The sequence below is a fragment of the Uloborus diversus genome, chromosome 8, assembly GCF_026930045.1.
Source record: "Uloborus diversus isolate 005 chromosome 8, Udiv.v.3.1, whole genome shotgun sequence".
Lineage (NCBI taxonomy): Eukaryota > Metazoa > Arthropoda > Arachnida > Araneae > Uloboridae > Uloborus > Uloborus diversus.
In genome coordinates this window covers 138,750,216-138,769,822 of record NC_072738.1, presented here as the reverse complement: position 1 = coordinate 138,769,822, position 19,607 = coordinate 138,750,216, and the positions used below count along the sequence as shown (strand labels likewise).

General features: G+C 35.4%; 1 protein-coding gene across 1 annotated transcript in view; it reads left to right on the top strand.

Moving 5' to 3' along the window:
* Window positions 1–19,607, top strand: part of LOC129228084 (uncharacterized) — a 43,895-nt gene that overhangs the window by 9,902 nt on the left and 14,386 nt on the right. The window contains exons 4-8 of the mRNA XM_054862722.1: window positions 1,656–1,913; window positions 5,379–5,437; window positions 7,181–7,273; window positions 9,725–9,908; window positions 16,021–16,120. Coding sequence (XP_054718697.1) covers window positions 1,656–1,913; window positions 5,379–5,437; window positions 7,181–7,273; window positions 9,725–9,908; window positions 16,021–16,120 — 694 coding nt within the window. The remainder of the gene's footprint in view (window positions 1–1,655; window positions 1,914–5,378; window positions 5,438–7,180; window positions 7,274–9,724; window positions 9,909–16,020; window positions 16,121–19,607) is intronic.

Below are 19,607 nucleotides of genomic sequence, written 5' to 3'. Positions count from 1 at the left end.
CATGGATCAAAGTGTGTCGCCACTTAAGAGACGGATCGAGGGCTTTAACCTGCCCCTGCGGTAATCAGGCTCTGGTTAATATCATGTTCTGAAAAATTCTCTGAGTAATTTTTGAACTGTATAATGTCGGCAGCAAGAGGGCAGGGCTGCGGAGTCGGAAGAAAAAAAACCGATTCTCAAACTCCGGGAACTTTAGAACCTTCGACTCCTGCTCCGACTCCGCAAGCACTGACAGAGTTTTGGACTTGGGAAAATGACCGACTCCGACTCTAGAAAACAATAGAGTAATTTCACATCTCTCACCGTTGAAAGGGGGTAAATATTAAATCGAGAAAAAAAATTCTTCTGAAAATTTTAATCTTTTTCTCAATCAAAGTTACTTCAGATCCTATATTTACATTGTTGTTTTGTTTTCTTTTGATATGTACAACCTATTACAATCGAGCACAATTTGGCGCCATCTTAAGTTTCAATGTATTATTTATCACGATAATACAGTATATTGTCCTGTAAGCCAGTGGTTCCCAAAGTGCGTGCCGCGGCACCATAGGGGTACCGCAGAGAGAGGCGAATGGTGCCGCGAAGTGACCACTGTATCAATATATTTACATAAAACGAGCTGATGTGTGCATCACATGACTTCCTTTTACGCCAATTTAATGATAATAGTACCTTGGAGTAGCAAAGAAAGACTTTATATATTTTTACCTCAAGTTTGTTGCAAACTGAAGCAAAAAAACGTTTGATACAGATTAATTTTCCCAATATTGGACATTGTAATGTGATTCAATCAACCAAAAGAGGAGGTGTAAGACTAGATCCCACTAGGAGTCTACGAGCCAAATTTCAACTTCCTAGGACATACCGTTTTTGAATTATGCGAGATACATACGCACGTACATACGGATGCCACGAGAAAACTCGTTGTAATTAATTCGGGGATCGTCAAAATGGAAATTAAGGCCGTTTTTTTGGGGTGAAAATGTTTTCGCGAATACAATACTTCCTTTACTTTGTAAAAGGAAGTATTGTAAAAGGAAGTACTTATTTGAAAAAGGAAGTACTTTGTAAAAAAATGGACAGCGGTGCAGTGGAAAAAATTTAATTCTTCAAAGGATGACGCGAAACGGAAAAATTTGGGAACCCCTGATAAATGACATCGCAAAATTTGGTCTGATTGCAATAATGCGTAAGCACAAAAATATTTTATTTCTTCCTTCACTACACAATATAAGCAAAGAAGTGAAATTTAGCACCATAAAAAGATGTTGTCCAGTGTATTCCAGAGTCGTAGTCGGTTGTTGGGCATTCAAATCAGTATGAAAGAAATGCGTTGAAACTGAATCAGTGTATGAGAAGTGGGTCGTTTACAAATCCGGTAGATGAGGAAATATTTTGGTTTTGATGCATGATTCAAGCACGTTTTGCTCATACAGAATCCAACACTTTCATTAAAAGTACAGAAAAAAAGTTCTAATTTGGTTTATAGTGTTATTTCTCTATTCGAAGTTAAGAATGCAAGATATACAACATTTCAGTTATATCTTGGTTTGGAGTGACTGAGCTGGCGGTGTATTTCATGTATTCCAGTTAATTATATCTCAGTGCACAGTTCTGTTTTTTTTTTCTTTTTTTTTTTTTTCTTTTTTTTTTAGCCGTCGAAACCTCCTCCCACACCCAAGGAATTCAACATGGAGGGCAATTGTACATGGGGCTTGGTGACCTTCGCCTGCCATGCCAAATACGTGATGGCTGCCGTGGAGGTGGCCGCCAAGGCGCAGAAATCGAAATATTGCCAGCACATCATCCCAACGTATATAGTGCCCAGTTTCGTGCATTTCTTGGCCTACGCCTATGGACTTTATCATTTTCGGCTCGTAAAATGCGAGCAACTTTACTCTTTAATGGAGAGGGTGAGTAATGTCAAAGCTTATATTTTTGAATGAGACGGAAAAAGAAATTGTAAACCTAATGGCACAGTAACTGAAATGAGTCCTTAGGGACTGTCTATAAATGCCTTAACACATTTTTTTTTCTTCAATATTTTTGACCCCCTCAACCCCTTTGTCACCCTAGATACTACCCCGTCTCCTTGTTTGTCACATGTCACACTATCTTCCTTAAACATGTTCTTATGAAAAATGTGTGACGTGGCACTTTTGGTTCCTTCCTCTTCCTTGTCAAATTCACAATTTTGCGAACCTAGACAGCTAATAATATAACTTTTTTAAAGTACACTAAAACCTGCGAAGTTGACCACCCTTGAAGGTTGACCACCTGTCTAAGTTGACCGCTTTTTTCAGGCACGGAACCAGCCTATATCATTAAATCAACCTCTGTAAGTTGACCACCTGTTTAAGTTGACCACTAAAGTAGTTCACCGCGAGCGGTCAACTTACATAGGTTTCACTGTATCAGTTAAGTCATGCCTAAAATAAAGCTTGATTCTAGCAATAAATCACTTAATTGAAATGTTACGGCTCAGCGAGATCCCCTAAACCTCTCTTAAATAATTGAGACAGACTGAATATTCATATACTTGATTATACCAGTTTTAAATAAAACAGAAATGATTGCTAAGTTGTCCCGTCAAAAATAGTTGGTAGCAGACGAATATTTCTCAATTGATGGGGAATAATTATTATCGGTATAATTTTAGATAAAATAATGTATGAACCTTATTACCAGGGTTGGCAAGGTTTTGGACACTACGGTAAAAACCACGGTAAAAACCCTGGTTTTTACCGTCCTGTCCAAAACCCTTGTGTCCAAAACTGTCCGAAAGTGTCCAAAACTATATTTTTAGAAAAATTGTATTCTGTGAGAAAACATCAAAAACAGAATAAAATTTATCAAAGTAATGTTTTATATTGAACATTTATTCAATGGAGAACATTGAATTTTTTTATGCAGCTGATTTTAATCTAGTCACATAAGAAGTAGAATTCTTGCTTAAAATTTCAATTTGTATGCATTAGTTTATTATTATTATTATTATTATTATTATTATTTTGATAATAGTAAACAAATGTCCCTATGTTTATGCATGTGTGCAAATGAAAGCAGGGTTAGCAAGGTTTTTACCATTCTGTTCAAAACCCTTGAGTCCGAAAGCGTCCAAAACTATTTTTTGAGAAACTATATTTTGTAGAAAACAATAAAAAACAGAAAAAAAGTGTAAAAATCATTATTTTTGACTATTTAATATTTATTCAATGTGAACATTCAAGTATAAATACTATGTAAGTTATTTATGTAAAGAATTTTAATCTTGTTATGTAGAAATTAAATTCTTCATTAAAAATTTCATTTTGTATGCAGAAGTGTTCAAAATATAGTGCAATAATTGACTTAAATGCAATAAATTACAATTGTTTGTAGTTACAGAATGAAACTATATTAAAAATATGAACAAAGAAAAGAATAGCACAAGTTATAGAAGTGTTTAATCGTTGATTTCTTGTTCTGTAATCTATGATTTGAAAAACAATTTTCATTAAAACATCATGTAAAATTTATTTTCAAAAAACCATTTAAAAAATAAAGCTTTTTTTTTGGCACCTAAATATTGCATATTTAAGAACATTCCTTTGAGTTATAAATGGAACTAAAATTAGCTGTCTTGGTAGTGTTTTGAATTTCCTCTCATAACTCTACCAACTGTTACATATAAGGAAGTTTTTAGTAATATTATTGCCAATTTTTTAAATAAAATATTTTTTTAATGACAAATAATGGAGAAAATATTATAAAGTACTCATTAATTAAGCCTCAATAATGTCAGTATTTATGCATTACAAACATTGCAGTAAATACGGATTGATTAGATTACACCCCTTTAGCTTCAGCATAGTTTTGGGCAGTTTAAGACAGTTTTGGACACTTTTAGACAGTTTTAGACGGTAAAAACCACCTGTCCTGTCCTAAACCACTTTTGGACAGTCCAAAACCCAACCCTGCTTATTACATATATGATACATTCTCTTTATCATTTTACATCCTAAGATTTCTGAAAATATGTTAGCATCTTAACTTTCAAATGCATGTCCCATCCCTCGCTTACGTAATGGAAAAATGGGGGATTATATTGCTTTATATTTTAATTTTTTAACTAATAGTGTAATAATTTCAACAATTATCTATTTTTAAACAAACTAAATGCCTTAATTTGTAGTTCTGAAAACTAATATGGTGTAGCATTAGTTGATGGTGGTGGAAAGTAATTTGTAAGAAATACTTTTGTTCAAATTGTGCCATCCTTCCTCACTCTTCCCTACAATGATTCTCAGTATTTTTGATAATAAATGAATTAACTGATCGAAATCGGCAGTAAGTTACTGCCACTAACACAATGCTAAGGCAGAAGTACATGTAATTCACCAGACAGCCCGGCTATCACATTCAAATAGTATAGTTTCTCCCTTGTTAGTACTCATCAGTCTATCTTCTATCTAGCTGACCTTATAGCCGAGCTGGACCAGCACGGTTGTTCAAATTCCAGACTGATGAGTTCTAACAAGAACGACACTACTGCAGACTCTGGATAAAATGATCGAATCAGTCTACCTTCTATCTAGCCGACCTTATAGCCGAGCTGGACTAGCACGGTTGCTCAAATTCCAGACTGATGAGTTCTAACAAGAACGACACTGCAGACTCTGGATAAAATGATCGAATCAGTCTACCTTCTATCTAGCCGACCTTATAGCCGAGCTGGACTAGCACGGTTGCTCAAATTCCAGACTGATGAGTTCTAACAAGAACGACACTGCAGACTCTGGATAAAATGATCGAATCAGTCTAACTTCTATCTAGCCGACCTTATAGCCGAGCTGGACCAGCACGGTTGCTCAAATTCCAGACTGATGAGTTCTAACAAGAACGACACTGCAGACTCTGGATAAAATGATCGAATCAGTCTACCTTCTATCTAGCCGACCTTATAGTCGAGTTGGACCAGCACGGTTGCTCAAATTCCAGATTGATGAGTTCTAACAAGAACGACACTGCAGACTCTGATAACCAGGCTGTCTGGTACATTGCATGTAGTTCTGCCTCACCCCTGTGTTAAGGACAGTAACTTACTGCCATATATCCCCAAGCTTTGCTTTCAACTTTCTAGTTGAACAACACCACGCTGCGGACACTCGCTGGTGATATAAATCTACTTTATCTACCAGTTTGTTGGTGCTCTCAGCTTCAATGAGCTGACATCTGCCTTCAGCTCGATTATTAACTATTCCAGACTGATGAGCTCTAACAAGAACGAGACTACAGTCTCTGGATGTGATAACCGGGCTGTCTGGTATATTTGCATGCTGATCGAAGTTGGTTTGAAATGCTTGTTCTTTTACTTATTATTTTTTCTTTACCCCCAGGTGTTTTTACAAACCCACTCTACTCACGGTCTTCAGAACGCATTAGTGCGAAATTCAAGGTAATTTTCCACATTTATATATAATTAAGAGTTTTTACTAATTATCAATATTTTATTTTGTAAGCCAATGAAATAATGCTTTATTTTGATGACAATGTTTAAAATCTTTTTCTCCAAACCAAAATTAATATGTTACATCTTTTAAAGATTATTAAATTTTATCGAATAATAATCATAACTATACAATTGCAAAGAAAAATATGCTGATTTTTTCCTCAACAATATTAGGTTAGAAAACGAATCCGCATTTTTAAATACGTATCTAGACCATGTCGCCCTCCGGAAACTGAAGTAACACAGTTCTCAAATGTTAAAAAATGTACTAATTATGGATTTGCAACTTAAATTTGCTTCTCTTTCTTGCCACAAAACTTACATGAAGTGTGAGTTTACATAAATGGTGCGTGATGGCGTATGAACTGTAATCAGCAGTGGAAGATCATCAAAAATTCTCAATTTAGAAGAACAGTTTTCCAACTTTAACAAAACACTTTTAATTTAAACTATAAAAATCAACCTGTAAAATATAACGTAATAAATGTTTTGTGCTCATTGTATGTGTATACATATAAATAAAAAAAAGAATGCATGCGTATGTATGTTTGTTCCCTGTACAAACCTACAGTATCCGTCGGATCTCGACCAAATTTGGCAGGGAGCTACTTGGGCACCCAAGAAGGAACATACGGAGGGGGAGGGGGGGGGGGGGGGGGTTAAAAGACAAAAAAGTGCCGAACCGTTCGAGTTTTAATTTCAGAACCGAAAAATGGCATTAAATAGCTATTTCTATCCGAAATAATTATCCGATTGTCCTGATTTCAGTCTCATTCGAAAGCTCATGAAAAATAACCCCGGAGAATTTCCAAAAAACCAAGGCTGTAAAATCACAAGGAGAAAAGTTATAAGAATTTTTAACCAGAGGAAGAGCAATATTGAATCGTAAGTATATCGTCTGCCACGAGCTCAGTTTTAATTAGTGTGAATAAAATCATTGAGAAAAAGGATCTGTTGACATTTGTTTCTCGAGTGTGAACAAATAAAATTCTTGATTTTGCTTTGAGGCTTTTACTGCAGTCGGGGAATTAAAATTTTTTCCTTTCCCTTCGAGAAAATGTACAGATTTTTTTTTTTTTTTTTTTCGTTTTGTTTTCAAGTCTGGTTGTTGAACACACATAATTTCTATTTTCGAGGTAGACCGTGCAATGCAAAGTCGGTCGTTGCAGCTTCTATTGCCGGTGTACGATGTGATCAAATATTATATTGAATCAAAAGATCGGCAAATAAACTAAAAAGCGGAAGAAGTAATAAACGAATGAATTACAATATCAATACTATATACAATAGAACGTCAAAAATCCGCACGTTAGAAATCCGAAACATCAAAAACCGAACGTATAAAATCCGAAACATCAGAAATCCAAACACATTCCTATAAAGTTTTAATAAATTGTTCTTTGTTTTCAGTTTAAAATGAGAGCTAATTTTTGTTTTACTTAGCTTAAAAAAATGTAATTACATGTTCTATCTTTATGTATACTGTACTGTATGTTATATACATACATATTATACAACCACATTATTTGATTAAATGGCATACTTTTTTCCTAAATGGTATTATTTTGATTATAAATATGGTCACAATTAGTTCGGATTTTCATCGTTCTACTACATTTAATTTGGCTCCAATGTTCAAATGCCTTAACGTTTTTCATTAAAGTAATGCCTTGTTTTATTCATTTTCAGACTTTTTTTCACAACTGCGATACTGTGGTTGCTTTGCCAAGTAGGTCTGGAAGTTTTATATAATTTTACATTCAGTCAAACTAGGTTGGAAATGTAAGTAATCTTGTTTTCTGTCCTCGAATTGTCAATACAATTTAGTTTGATCTTTTTGAATTTTAAGGAAAAGCAATAAGTAAATACAACCAGCACCAAATTACTAGATCATAGGAAGTAGGTAAATATAACCAACACCAAATTGCTAGAGCATAGGAAGCGGGTAAATATGACCAACACCAGGGGCGTAAATGAGGAAGGGGCTGAGAGGGCCCGGGCCCCCTCCAAAATCTGGGGAAAAAAATTAAGGTATTTATTATTTGGTTTTATTTTGCTGTATTCGAACTTATAGCTGCAAAAAATAAATAAATAAATAAATAAATAAAATAAATAATGATAGGGATAATAATAATTATAATACGTTAAATCAGGGATTTACGAACGGGGTGCCGCAAGAAAAGGTGAGGGGTGCCGCGAAGTACCCATGGTAGCAATAATATGTATATAAAACTAGACTAGGATGCCTTGAGAAAATTCAAATTCTTCAAACTGTGCCCCGAATCGTTAAAGTTTAGGAACCCTGCGTACTTGCGTCAGGGAGCACCAGGCAATGGTGTTCAGAAGGGGTCAGGGGATCCCTAACGATTACTCAAGAAAAGAACGTGTCTTGGGAAGGCGAAGTTATTTTTTAAAAACGAAAAGTAAATAATGTTGGAAAAAAAATTAAATATTTTTTTCAAAAGGAAAACTTTAAAAATTTTTAACAGATGCAGATTATTGCTTAGCAAGTTCGCCTCTCGTTATTTCTTTCACTATTCCCACCTCCCACCTTTTTTTTTTTTACTAGTCAATCTGAAAAGAAGGGTCTTCAAAATGTTTCTCCCTTTTCTCCCTTGCGAGAAATTTAAAATCCGTTTTAGTTGTTCGGTTGGCGTAATATTGGAAAATTGATGTCCTAAAAACGCATTTATTTAGGCGTTTTTCAGACATCAATTTCAAAACATTTCTGGTGGAGAGTCCTCTTTCCAAAGATTGCGTAATGTTGGTAAAAAATCTGAATTGCTTTTGAAAAGAACCTTAAAATAAAAAATTGCAAAAGTTGCTGACTATTAATCAGGTATTTACACCCAGCCCATTCTATTTCTTTCATCCCCCAGTCCCGTTTTTTTTCTTCTTTTTCCTAGTCGGTCCTAAAACTAAAAAAGTCTCCAAAAATGCTACACTTTGTAAGCCCCCCCCCCTCCACCAAAACCATAAAAGAACGTCTCAAATCTCGCTCTCAAGGCTTCAGAGTCGAAAATTTTTCAGGGGACAGTTACTAAACGCATTGCTTTCTAATAGCATCGGAAATCGTTCAAGATTGCTTTTCTGGAGCTTCAGTTTGAAAAATGGCCGAACCCCTAACATTTACAAATATGGTCCACAGTCGCGTTAAGACTTAAATTACGGAAAAATTTTGGACGAGGGCCTGTTTGCTCCCATATGGAATCTGAAAATGAAAAAACGACAATTTCTAAAAATTTCCTGCCCGTAACGAAGTTAAGGGCGAAGTTAGTCTAAAATCATCGAAGTGAGCCTGCGTTTTTAGAACTTCAATTTTGAAAAATCGGGTGAAGGGATGATCGATTTAACTCTTTTTTTTTTTAAACAGCCGAAAATAGCGTTTTTAAGGTTTCGATTTCTAAAAATTTCCGCATAAGTGCCCCAGAATTTTTTCTTCCCGTATCATCATCATTGACCGTCAAAAACTGCGTTCTTAGGATTACAATTTCAAAAGATTTCCGGGGGAGAACTCCCCGGACCCCCCTTCCTTATCAGAAGCGAGAATTTTTTAAGAGTGTCCTCTTGCAACTATTTTTTGGTTGTGCCCTTGGGGGACGGAATGAAGTCCTAACGACACCTCGAAAAAAAATGAGAAGATCAGAGAGGGCACTGCTGCCCCCTCCCCTCACCACCAAAAAAAAAAAAAAACTACAAAAAAAGTGGGGGGGGGGAGCTAATATCGGTTTTATGGGCCCCCTCCAAAATAAAAACATATATACGCCACTGACCAGCTCCAAATCGCTAGAGCATAGGAAGTGAGTAAATATAACCAGGATCAAATTGCTTGATCATAGGAAGCTCCCAGTGAATAACTTGACCCTGTCGTCACCCTAAACTCATAGGAGGCTCTAATTCAACATCATATATTTGTGTTAAACACATAATATAGACCTTAAAATGGTTTCAAGAATAATCTTTAAATAGCTCTGCGGATTCCAATATCTTAACTCGGATGAGATAGTCTGAATTCATGCGAAACCATAACATATTTTGGAGCAATCAGCATAGAAATACGGAAAGAGAAAAAAAGACCTTCACAGAAAATAATTTAAAAAAAAAAATCTTTCAAAAATTCCGTCCTTGGTTGCGAAAACTTTAGTTAGTCAAAAGTAAAGTCTATATTTATTTATTTATTCTTATTTATTTATTTATTTTTGTGATTTTACTACACTTTTTAATTTTTCTTAGCTTAGGTATGACATACAAGTATGTATTCCTGGGCATTAAATTCGTTGGTATGATCCTGGTTCACGCAGTAAATGTAGCAGTAGTCATCAATTACTGCGTACAGTGTGAAACTTTGATTCTCTACATCAAAGGTGTCTGTCTGCGCCTCCATGAAAAATCCATGGAGATAAAATCGGCCATGCACGTAAGTGATACACTTTTAGTACTTTATATAGAAATTATTCTTAGATATGCATAGTACAGAAAACGGTCCTGATAACGACGTTTCCTGATAAGCGAAAAACAATGGGGTTGTTCCCGTCAGTGAAAAGTACTACTTTTAGTCACTGAAATTGATAGATAAAGCAAAAAAAAAAAAAAAAATGAAGCGAGAAAAAACTTTTATTTTTACAACGCCTAGTTTTTAATTATTTTTTTTAGATGTCCGATTTTGGAAATAAAACGTAATCTTTATGAAGTCACAAATGATGTACTTTGGCGCATCTGTCTACCGCGTTTCCACGTTATGATTACCAAGAAGCGAATTAAATATTGTGCTCTACGCTTGCTATCAACCATATCGTTGCCAACACAGGTGAGTAAAGAAGCGAACTAAATATTCATATTGTGCTATGTGAATGGCATTTCATCATTTGTGATGTCATCAGCAGAAGCGTAAGCAATAAAAGCGCACCGATTAAAGTTTTTTTTAATATTAAACTTAGTCAAGTTATTTTTTAAATGGTCATATGTTTTTAAGCATGCTCTTTCAGAAAAAAAAAATATTTTTAAAATTTCGGGAACGACCCCATTATCCATTCTTTTAGGTATTCCAAAATGATATTTGCAACTGTGCTCGCGTTTATTTCAGAATTGGTCATTGATATATAGATGCAGTTTGGGAATTAATTTTCATACACCTCTGAAATTCTGTTTTTGCCATGTTAGATAAGTGACGAAAATGGCCATCCCCCAGCAGATTGCTAGCTTTCCTGCGTCCAGGAACCAGGATAGTAAACCTCACAAAGTGAGGATCTACAGATCTAATAACCCCTGCCTTAACGTTAAAATTCCGGGAAGTTAGTGTAAAAGTGAAGTAGATACGGGACCTCTGTAGCTCTGTGGAAGAAGCTTCGCTTTTTATGTCGGAAGTCGTGAGTTCAATTAACACCGGTGACCTGGGTATTATTTCATCTCCTTAGGCAATAAATATTAATATGCTACCGTATTTTTAAATTAATAAATGAGTTTATTCTCTTGAGGCAGTGGCATCCAAACTTTCCTTGGGGTTCATTCACTGTGGACGCGTCAACAACAAAAGTGAATGTGTGGTGTATTCTGCCTTCGTGACCCATGTGAGGGATCCATTCTTCTTCTCAGAGTCATCAAAACCTTCGACCGTTAATTAGGACTTGTTGCTGCTGCAACCCTTTTGTATTGTCACAGATCAAACGAGCTGATGTGTGCATCACATGACTTCCTTTTACGTCAATTTAATGATAATAGCGCCTTGGAGTAAGCAAGGAAACACCAGATATTTTCACCTCTAGTTTCTTGCGAACCGAAGTTAAAAAACGATTTACACAGATTTATTTACCCATTATTGGCAATTTTAAAGTGATTCAGTGGTTAACTCTTTAAATATCACCAACATTGGCCAAATTAAAACCAGTCTTAAAAATTTAAAAAAAAAAAATCGCCAAATTTTTCGCCAAGTTGGCAATTAAACGTGGCGGCTAAAAGCTTGGCGATGTATTGCCAAGTGTTTGACAAATTATAACAGCACTTGAGTTAGCATTGAAATTAACAATGATTTCCCCCCAAAAAGGTGTAAAAGACCCCCTTAGGAACATCCAAATGCAACCAAAAGGGAAGGTGCACAACTAAATCCCACTAGCAGTCTACGTAACTAATTTCACCCTTCTAGGACATACCGTTTTTGAGTTATGCGAGATACATACGCACATACATACGGACGTCACGGGAAAACTCGTTGTAATTAACTCGGGGATCGTCAAAATGGGTATTTCGGGTGTCTGTACGTTCCTAGGCACATATCCACGTGTGGTCGGGTGAAAAAAAACTCAACATTCATTCGGGGGTGAGCAAAATGGAAATTTAGGCCGATTTTTGAGTGAAAATTTTTTTGCGAATACAATACTGCCATCATTCCTCAGATGGTGTCCTTTCTCATAAGTCTTGATCGTTAAGCGCGCTTTGGGAGACATATTTTCACGTCTCTGGATTGGCAAAGGTAAAGCCATTTCCTGGCCTGCAAGATCTCCAGATATCGTCCCCTCTAAGTTTTCTTTGGGTATTTTTGAAGTATACGGTGATGAATCGTATATTTTCAGTGCTCGTTCAGGGACGTGCAGAAACTGAGATTGTCTCACTGCAACAATGGGGCTGTTTCCTTCAGTCAATAGTACTACTTTTAGTCACTGAAATTGATAGAATAAAAAAAAAAAAACATGGAGCTAGAAAAAACTTTTATTTTTCCCAACAGTTATTTTTATTTAATTTTTTTAAATGTCCGATTTTGGAAATAAGGCGTGGTCTTTATGACGTCACGAGGGATTTACTTTGGCGCGCTAAATGTTTACACTTTGCTGTCAGTCGCGTTGCCAGGACATGATAGTTTGTGCTGTGCGCTAATGGCATCAGTGAATGGCATTTTATCACTAGTGATGTCATGTGCAGATGCGTACAAAAATAATTTTAATCTGCGCACCGATTTAAATATGTAATGGGGTCGTTTCCAAAAATTTAAAAGTATTTTTTTCTGATAGAGCATGCTTAAAAACATAGGATCTGACCATTTTTTAAATAATTTATTTAAGTTTAATATTTTTAAAAAATTACTCAAATCGTTGCGCTTTCATTGTTTGCACTTCTGTCGTGTGACATCACAAATGATGAAATGCCATTCAATGTTGCCATTCGCAGAACAAAATATTTAATTCGCATCTTTACTCACTTGTATTGGCGACGATAGGGTTGATAGCAAGCGTCGAGCGCAATTTTAATTCGCTGCTTGATTATCATAACGTGGAAACGTAGTAGAAAGATGCGGCAAAGTGCATCATTTGTGACGTCATAAAGACCTCGCCTTGTTTGAAAAATCGGACATTTTAAAAAATTAATTAAAAAAAAACTGTTGGGAAAATGAAAGTATTTTCTGGGTACATGTAACTTTTTTTTTGCTCATTCTATGTATTTCAATGACTAAAAGTAGTACTTTTGAGTGAAGGAAACCACCCCATCGTTAAAAAAATATTAAACTTTGTCAAACTTAAAAAAATTGTTAAACCCTATGCATGCTCATTCAGAAAAAATACTTTTAATATTTCGGAAACCCAATTGCACATACTGATGAGACTATTCAAGGCCGTACATGGGAGGAACTTAGATATCGGCCAGATATACACTGCGTATTGCAAGTCGCGCATACATTTAACTCTGTTAAATGGCTGCTAAAGTTTTTGATTTGTGTGCGTATTTTGCTTCCAAACGTGCCCCTTTCGTTCTATTCCATTTGTGAAACATGCCTGGTCAAATTTGTAAAAATTATTTTGAAACACCTTGTGGAGCAGTTTTTGTAAAACTCGAGACGAAATCATATTATTTTCCACACTCAATTGCTTTTCAAAATATTTCTTTTTTCTACTTTTTTGGCATCGAGTTTTGCGAGAACACTCCAAACGTTGACAACCTTTCGAGCCTAATAGATAACTCTAGATTTTAATAGAATATTCTCCTGGGTCTCCAATCACTGTTCGCTCAGTCCGATTCACTTCAGTCCGTGTGAGTCAGAGGCTTAATTTAAATAAAAAACGGTCATCTCTGCCCGCATGGAACTAAGGTGATGATTTACTTGGAGTGAAGTGAATTGAACTGAGTGAAGACATGTTATGATAGCAGGCTTTTAAAAATATTTCTTTCTCTTTTTGGCATCAAATTTGATGAAGCCCTCCAAGTATCACCAATCTCGTCGACTTTTCGAACCTAATAAAAACAAGATTTTACTTAGGATATTGATATTCTCCTGAATCTCTAATTCCCTCATTCCGATTGGGTTCACTCGGCGTAAATCAAAGCCTCAGTTCACTTGGTAACAAAAACGGTCATTTCCGTTCACTTGTAAGGTTTGAACTAACGTACCGTCAACCTAGGGTCCTTCTTTGGCCCAAATTGAGAAAAAGATATAACGTTCTGTGTAAACTTTCAGGAGGCAACTTTTAAACATATTTTGATAGAATCCGTTACAGAGCAACCCCAAGCATTCAGTAATGTATACCAAGTAGTTTGATGGCTCTCCACAAGGAGCAAAACTTGTGGTTTTGTTTTCCTTTTACTAAGATGTGTCTTTATAACCTCTCAGACTTTTACATGCAGAAGCAGTTCGATATCAGCTAAGAGTTTCCCGTTAAATACCTATTTAAGAAAACTACTCAATACTTTATGTAGTAGTATAGCTGTACTTCTCATTTCTATTAAAGTTTTTATTTAAAAATTTCACAATGACAACATATCTCCCAATCTAAAAATAGGGTTGTTCCCAAAATTATAAAAGTATTTTTTTCTGAAAGAGCATGCTTAAAAACATAGGATCTGACCATTTTTTAAATAATTTATTTAAGTTTAATACTTTTAAAAAATTACTTAAATCGGGTCACTTTCATTGTTTACGCTTCTGTCGTGTGACATCACAATTGATGAAATGCCTTTCAATGTTGCCATTCACAGAACAAAATATTTAATTCGCATCTTTACTCACGTGTATTGGCAACGATATAGTTGATAGCAAGCGTAGAGCGCAATTTTAATTCGCTGCTTGATTATCATAACGTGGAAACGTAGTAGAAAGATGCGGCAAAGTGCATCATTTGTGACGTCATAAAGACCACGCCTTGTTTGAAAAATCGGACATTTAAAAAAATTAAAAAAAAAAAAAACTGTTTGGAAAATGAAAGTATTTTCTGGGTCCATGTATTTTATTTTTTTGCTCATTCTATCCATTTCAATGACTAAAAGTAGTACTTTTGACTGAAGGAAACCACCCCATTGCGACCTACTTTGACGCAGAATAAAACTTGGAAAAATTCGTCCGAGAGATTTGAAAAGAAAAATAAAAGCTAAAAGTAAAACTCTAAATAGGAAAACCAAAATAAAATCGCTGGAATTCTCTGCAACGGATGAAAAGAGCGATTGCAGACTCAAATCATCAGGGCTCAATTACATGGCTTTTATTATGGAAGATGAAGAGGAGCTAAAAGTTGTAGGAGATTTAGAAAAAGTTGACCCAACTGCATCTACTTCTTACAAATTTTGTAAAATGTGTTGGAAAGTTTACGGAATTTTGTTATTGTAGAATGGAATGAGCTCAGGTTTCCAGGAATAGCTGTTCATGCAATAGAAGAAGGAGTTGATGTTATAAGAGCATGGAACGCACCAACAAGTTATTGAAAGTGACCGATAATTTAGGAGCCTTAGTTTTACGAATGGTGGTATCTCACTGAAATTATTCAACCTCCAAAACTAATGAAAAGACGACTGTTTTCCGTCGGTAATGTTTGAGTCAATAACTAGGTATAGACACACATATTTAAAAATTTAATTTTCCTTAAAACAAATACGTGTGGCTCACACTTCTTGCAAAAAAAATTTATTTTGCTTTCAAATAAATAGTCTTTCCTATGAAGACACGTGTTTCTCTGGCTCTAGTTAGTTCTACAATGATTTTAAATAGGGAAACCCCCATTTTTTGGGCCAAAGTAACCCAAATGTAAGGGTAACATGGGTCCAAATAAAAAACAGTTAAATTGGGTAATAATACTTTGAAACAAAGTGATCAGTATTCAACAATTAAATTTAAAAAATTCTAGATGCGTGAGAAAGGCTTCCACATCTCGGAAATATGAATAGTTACAAAATTATTGAGAAAAGATGAGGAAAGTTCCAAAATATGGGCCAAAGTAGCCGCGTTTACTGTCCAACCACGGATTGCATGGAATTTTCAAACGTCCAGATAAGACGAATCTATGTGAATAAGGGAGAAAAGTAAAAATTTGATGAGCGTATTCCGCTCATTTGAATGAGACTGCTCTCGCAAAAGCTGACCTCGGTTAAAAAAATAATAGATTCATCTATTTCCGGCCATAAAACGGATGTTTGTCTTTCCTTACAATCCGTGGTCAGACAGTACGATACTGATTCATTCGGAGTGAAGTGAATCAAACTTTGTCAAGAGAAGGTGCCAGGTATATTTGAGCATGACACGACGATAGATTCAATGCTTTTGTTTCGTTTCCTTGCAGGAAATTTTAGGTGTTAGAGAGTATATCAGTTCACTGAATGGAAGCGTTGCCAAGATGATGAGTCTCTGCATCGTGAATTTTACCGAATTGACAGTATTAGGTAAGTCTTGCCACTTACTTCATTCGGAAAATTTTCGAACATCTTGAAAGTTAATTACTAGAGAGAAAACGAGCTGATGTGCGCATCACATGACTTCCTTTTACTCCAATTTAATGTCATTTTCCCATTATTGACAATTTTAATGTGATTCAATTGTTTTCTCTCTAAATGTCATCAACAGTGGCCAAATTGAAACCAAATTTTAAAAAACACCAAATTTGTCGCCAAGTTGGCCACAAAACTTGGCGACGAAAAGACTGGCGATATATCGCCAAGTGTCCAACAAATTAAAACACAACTTAAGTTTACATCGAAATTAACAATGATTTCCTCCCAAAAAGGGGCAAAAGACCCCCTTAAGAACATCCGAACGCAACCAAAAGAGAAGATGCACAACTAGACCCCATTAGGAGTCTACGTACCAACTTTCTAGGACATACCGTTTTTGAGTTATGCGAGATACATACACACATGCACACATACGCCCATACATACGTACATACGGACGTCAAGAGAAAATTCATTGTAATTAACTCGGGTGTCGTCAAAATGGATATTTCGGGTGTCTGTACGTTCCTACGCATATATCCACGGGTGGTCAGGTCGAAAAAAAAAATTCAGCATTCATTCGGGGTGAGAAAAATGGAAATTAAGGCCGATTTTTGAGTGAAAATTTTTTCGTGAATACAGTACTTCCTTTTTTGTAAAAGGAAGTAAAAAACCATAACTAATCCCTAAATTAAGTGTTTTTTACGACATAAATACGGCAATGTTCCGTTATAAATACCATTATCGCCTCCACCCCCTAAAGCGTGCCATCATTTATGGACAGCCCCTTAGCAGTCCCAAAATCTAAAATTGCACATCCTAGTGCTCAATATCTATGGGGAACAGGACAAATAAACTTAAGCAATGTTTTCATTCTTGAGAATTCGGGAGAAGTGGAAACGCAAAGGTTAAAGAACAAAACTGAATCTTTGTTCTGTGATAAGAATTGTAATTAGGAAATTTTCGAATGAAACGTGGCGGAATTTCTTCGAGAACGTTTCTAGGGGACTCAAAGTATTTGTTGAAATGTACCAGAAATTTTAATTTGAAATTCGAAAAATGTTTGAATAATGTCATTCCAATTCACAACTGCAATTAGTTTTAAAAATCCGTGAGATTTGTTGGACATTAAAACTTTCCACGAGTTTTCCGGGTTTGTTTTGATGTTATATGAACTTTTGTCGGATGATTTCTGAGCTTAATTTAAATCTTTTCAACAACACCTTTCATATATGATTATAATCGGATGCTACTTCTCCGGGTTCACACGTGATTAGCCGTACTATAGTGGCAACTTTAGACATCATGATTAGTTTCCGATCAAGAGTTATGGAATAGAAAAAAAAAATCCGTTAATGCCCAATTTGCAGGAGTTGCCATTTGGCCAGACCTCGTTTTAGAAGAATCTATTTTCGAGAAAATCGTTAGGAGGAAAAACGAAAAAAAAAAAAAGATGAGGTAAATAGAGGTTTAGTTCAAAAAAGAAAATTTGAGCATCTGAATATTGCTTTCCATGTTTTCTGAATTAAGTCCGTTCCATATTTCTTATAGAATAAAGTAAATGCATCAAATAAGGCCACTCTAAGGTTCATGACCTAGTATCTCGCTCAGTTATGATTCAATCGGCTCCAAATTTTGCACATTCAGCACATGATCCATAAAAATAAGAAAAATATTCGCAATGTGAAAATTTAGGTTTCATCTGTCCAGCAGTTTTAACAAATAAAGGTGATTTGGCCTTATTTCGGGACATGAGTCCCCAATCAAGTCGAATCTGAATAAACGCCAAAAAGTCCGATAAAACAAAAAAGTTGTAAAGTTTTTCTCATTGTCAATACAAAAACATATTAAACCACATCTGATAACTCAAGTTTATCAAAATTCCTTATTTACTTCAATGGCAAGGAGAAAGATCAACCATCACATTTCGGACATTGATAAGTTGTTAGTTCCTTTTTTTGGTCATTTTTGTGCACAGTTCATGCATATTTGTGCAGCATATGTGACACAGGATCATAATCTCCACTCGATCCTTAGGTGTCTTATTAAGGATACCAGAGTCGTAATAAAGCCAATCGTGGCCTTATTGGGTAATTGGATTACAATCTACTTTGCTAGGATTATCAAATCACAGGAAAAAATGACGGAACGCAACGATATTTTTCTCTTTTATTTTGTCAACTACATAAATTGGACTTGCCAGAAAAAAATAACAACTTTTTTTTACTATTAAACTACAGGGAACCATGAAGGAACAAAATTTACTGTAAAATGATATCAGACAATTTTGACAAGATTCTTCTGTAATAACTATTGCTGCACTTTTGCCTGCTGATAACTAACTTCTTGTTGACAAAGCTTTATCTTCAGTTAGGCTATCCAATGACCATAAAATCGTGATCTTGTGAGTTTTTGCTATCCTACACCAAAACATAAAGGGTTGGCCTTTTTAAGTCTACATGACTTTATGGCGCACCCGCCTTTCAAATAAACAATATTGAAGACAACGCATCGATGTTCGATTTTTTGTCGTATGAGAGTACACAGTGGTCCAAAATGAAACTGTCCCTACATAAGGAGCTTCAGCGGCCTATTCGTTGAACCAGTTGAGCCAAAATTTCACTCGTGTTTGTCTGAAGGTATGTGCTGGAGATTGTGATGATTTCAACCAAAGAAAAGCTCACGGTTACATTACGGATACAGTGAGGGATCTTCGAAATTTTCGAATTGTACTACCTTCTTTTCCCTTGCACAAATTGATTAATTGAAAAGTTGAAACGATTATCGTGCGACGTTACGTTACGGATACAGTGAGGGATCTTCGAAATTTTCGAATTGTAGTACCTTCTTTTCCCTTGCACAAATTGATTAATTAAAAAGTTGAAACGATTAGCGTGTGACAAAAATTGTCGGTCTAAAGTATTTACAAAAAATAACAGTATAAAGGAATCGTGACACCATAGTAGGGCAATGCATGTGCTAGAAAAATGATGGTCCGTACTGAGATTTTCGTTATCATTTTTAAGCAATCACGAATTGCTTATTGTTATCAATTGACTGATGAATGACATCCCGTCATTGGATTTTTTTTTCTACACTTATAATGCAGACGTCCATATGCCCTGGAAGCGAATTATTTATAAATGATCATCTCTACTTAACACAATCTTTTTTACGCGAAAACAGCATTCAGCACACAACATCTAGCATCCTACACATAGCATCAAGCATATGGATGCGATAAAAGCCATTAGTAGAAACAAGAACTCCAACGAGTAAAGTCCTATTACAACTCGTGATTGTGAAAAACAAAATTTAAATTCAAGATCTCAAAATTCAAACTAATTTTCTTTTATTTTTTCTTTCGGGCTCCTCTTTCCATACAAATAAATAAATATGTAAGTAAATGAATACACATTTTACAAATAAATAAAAATGA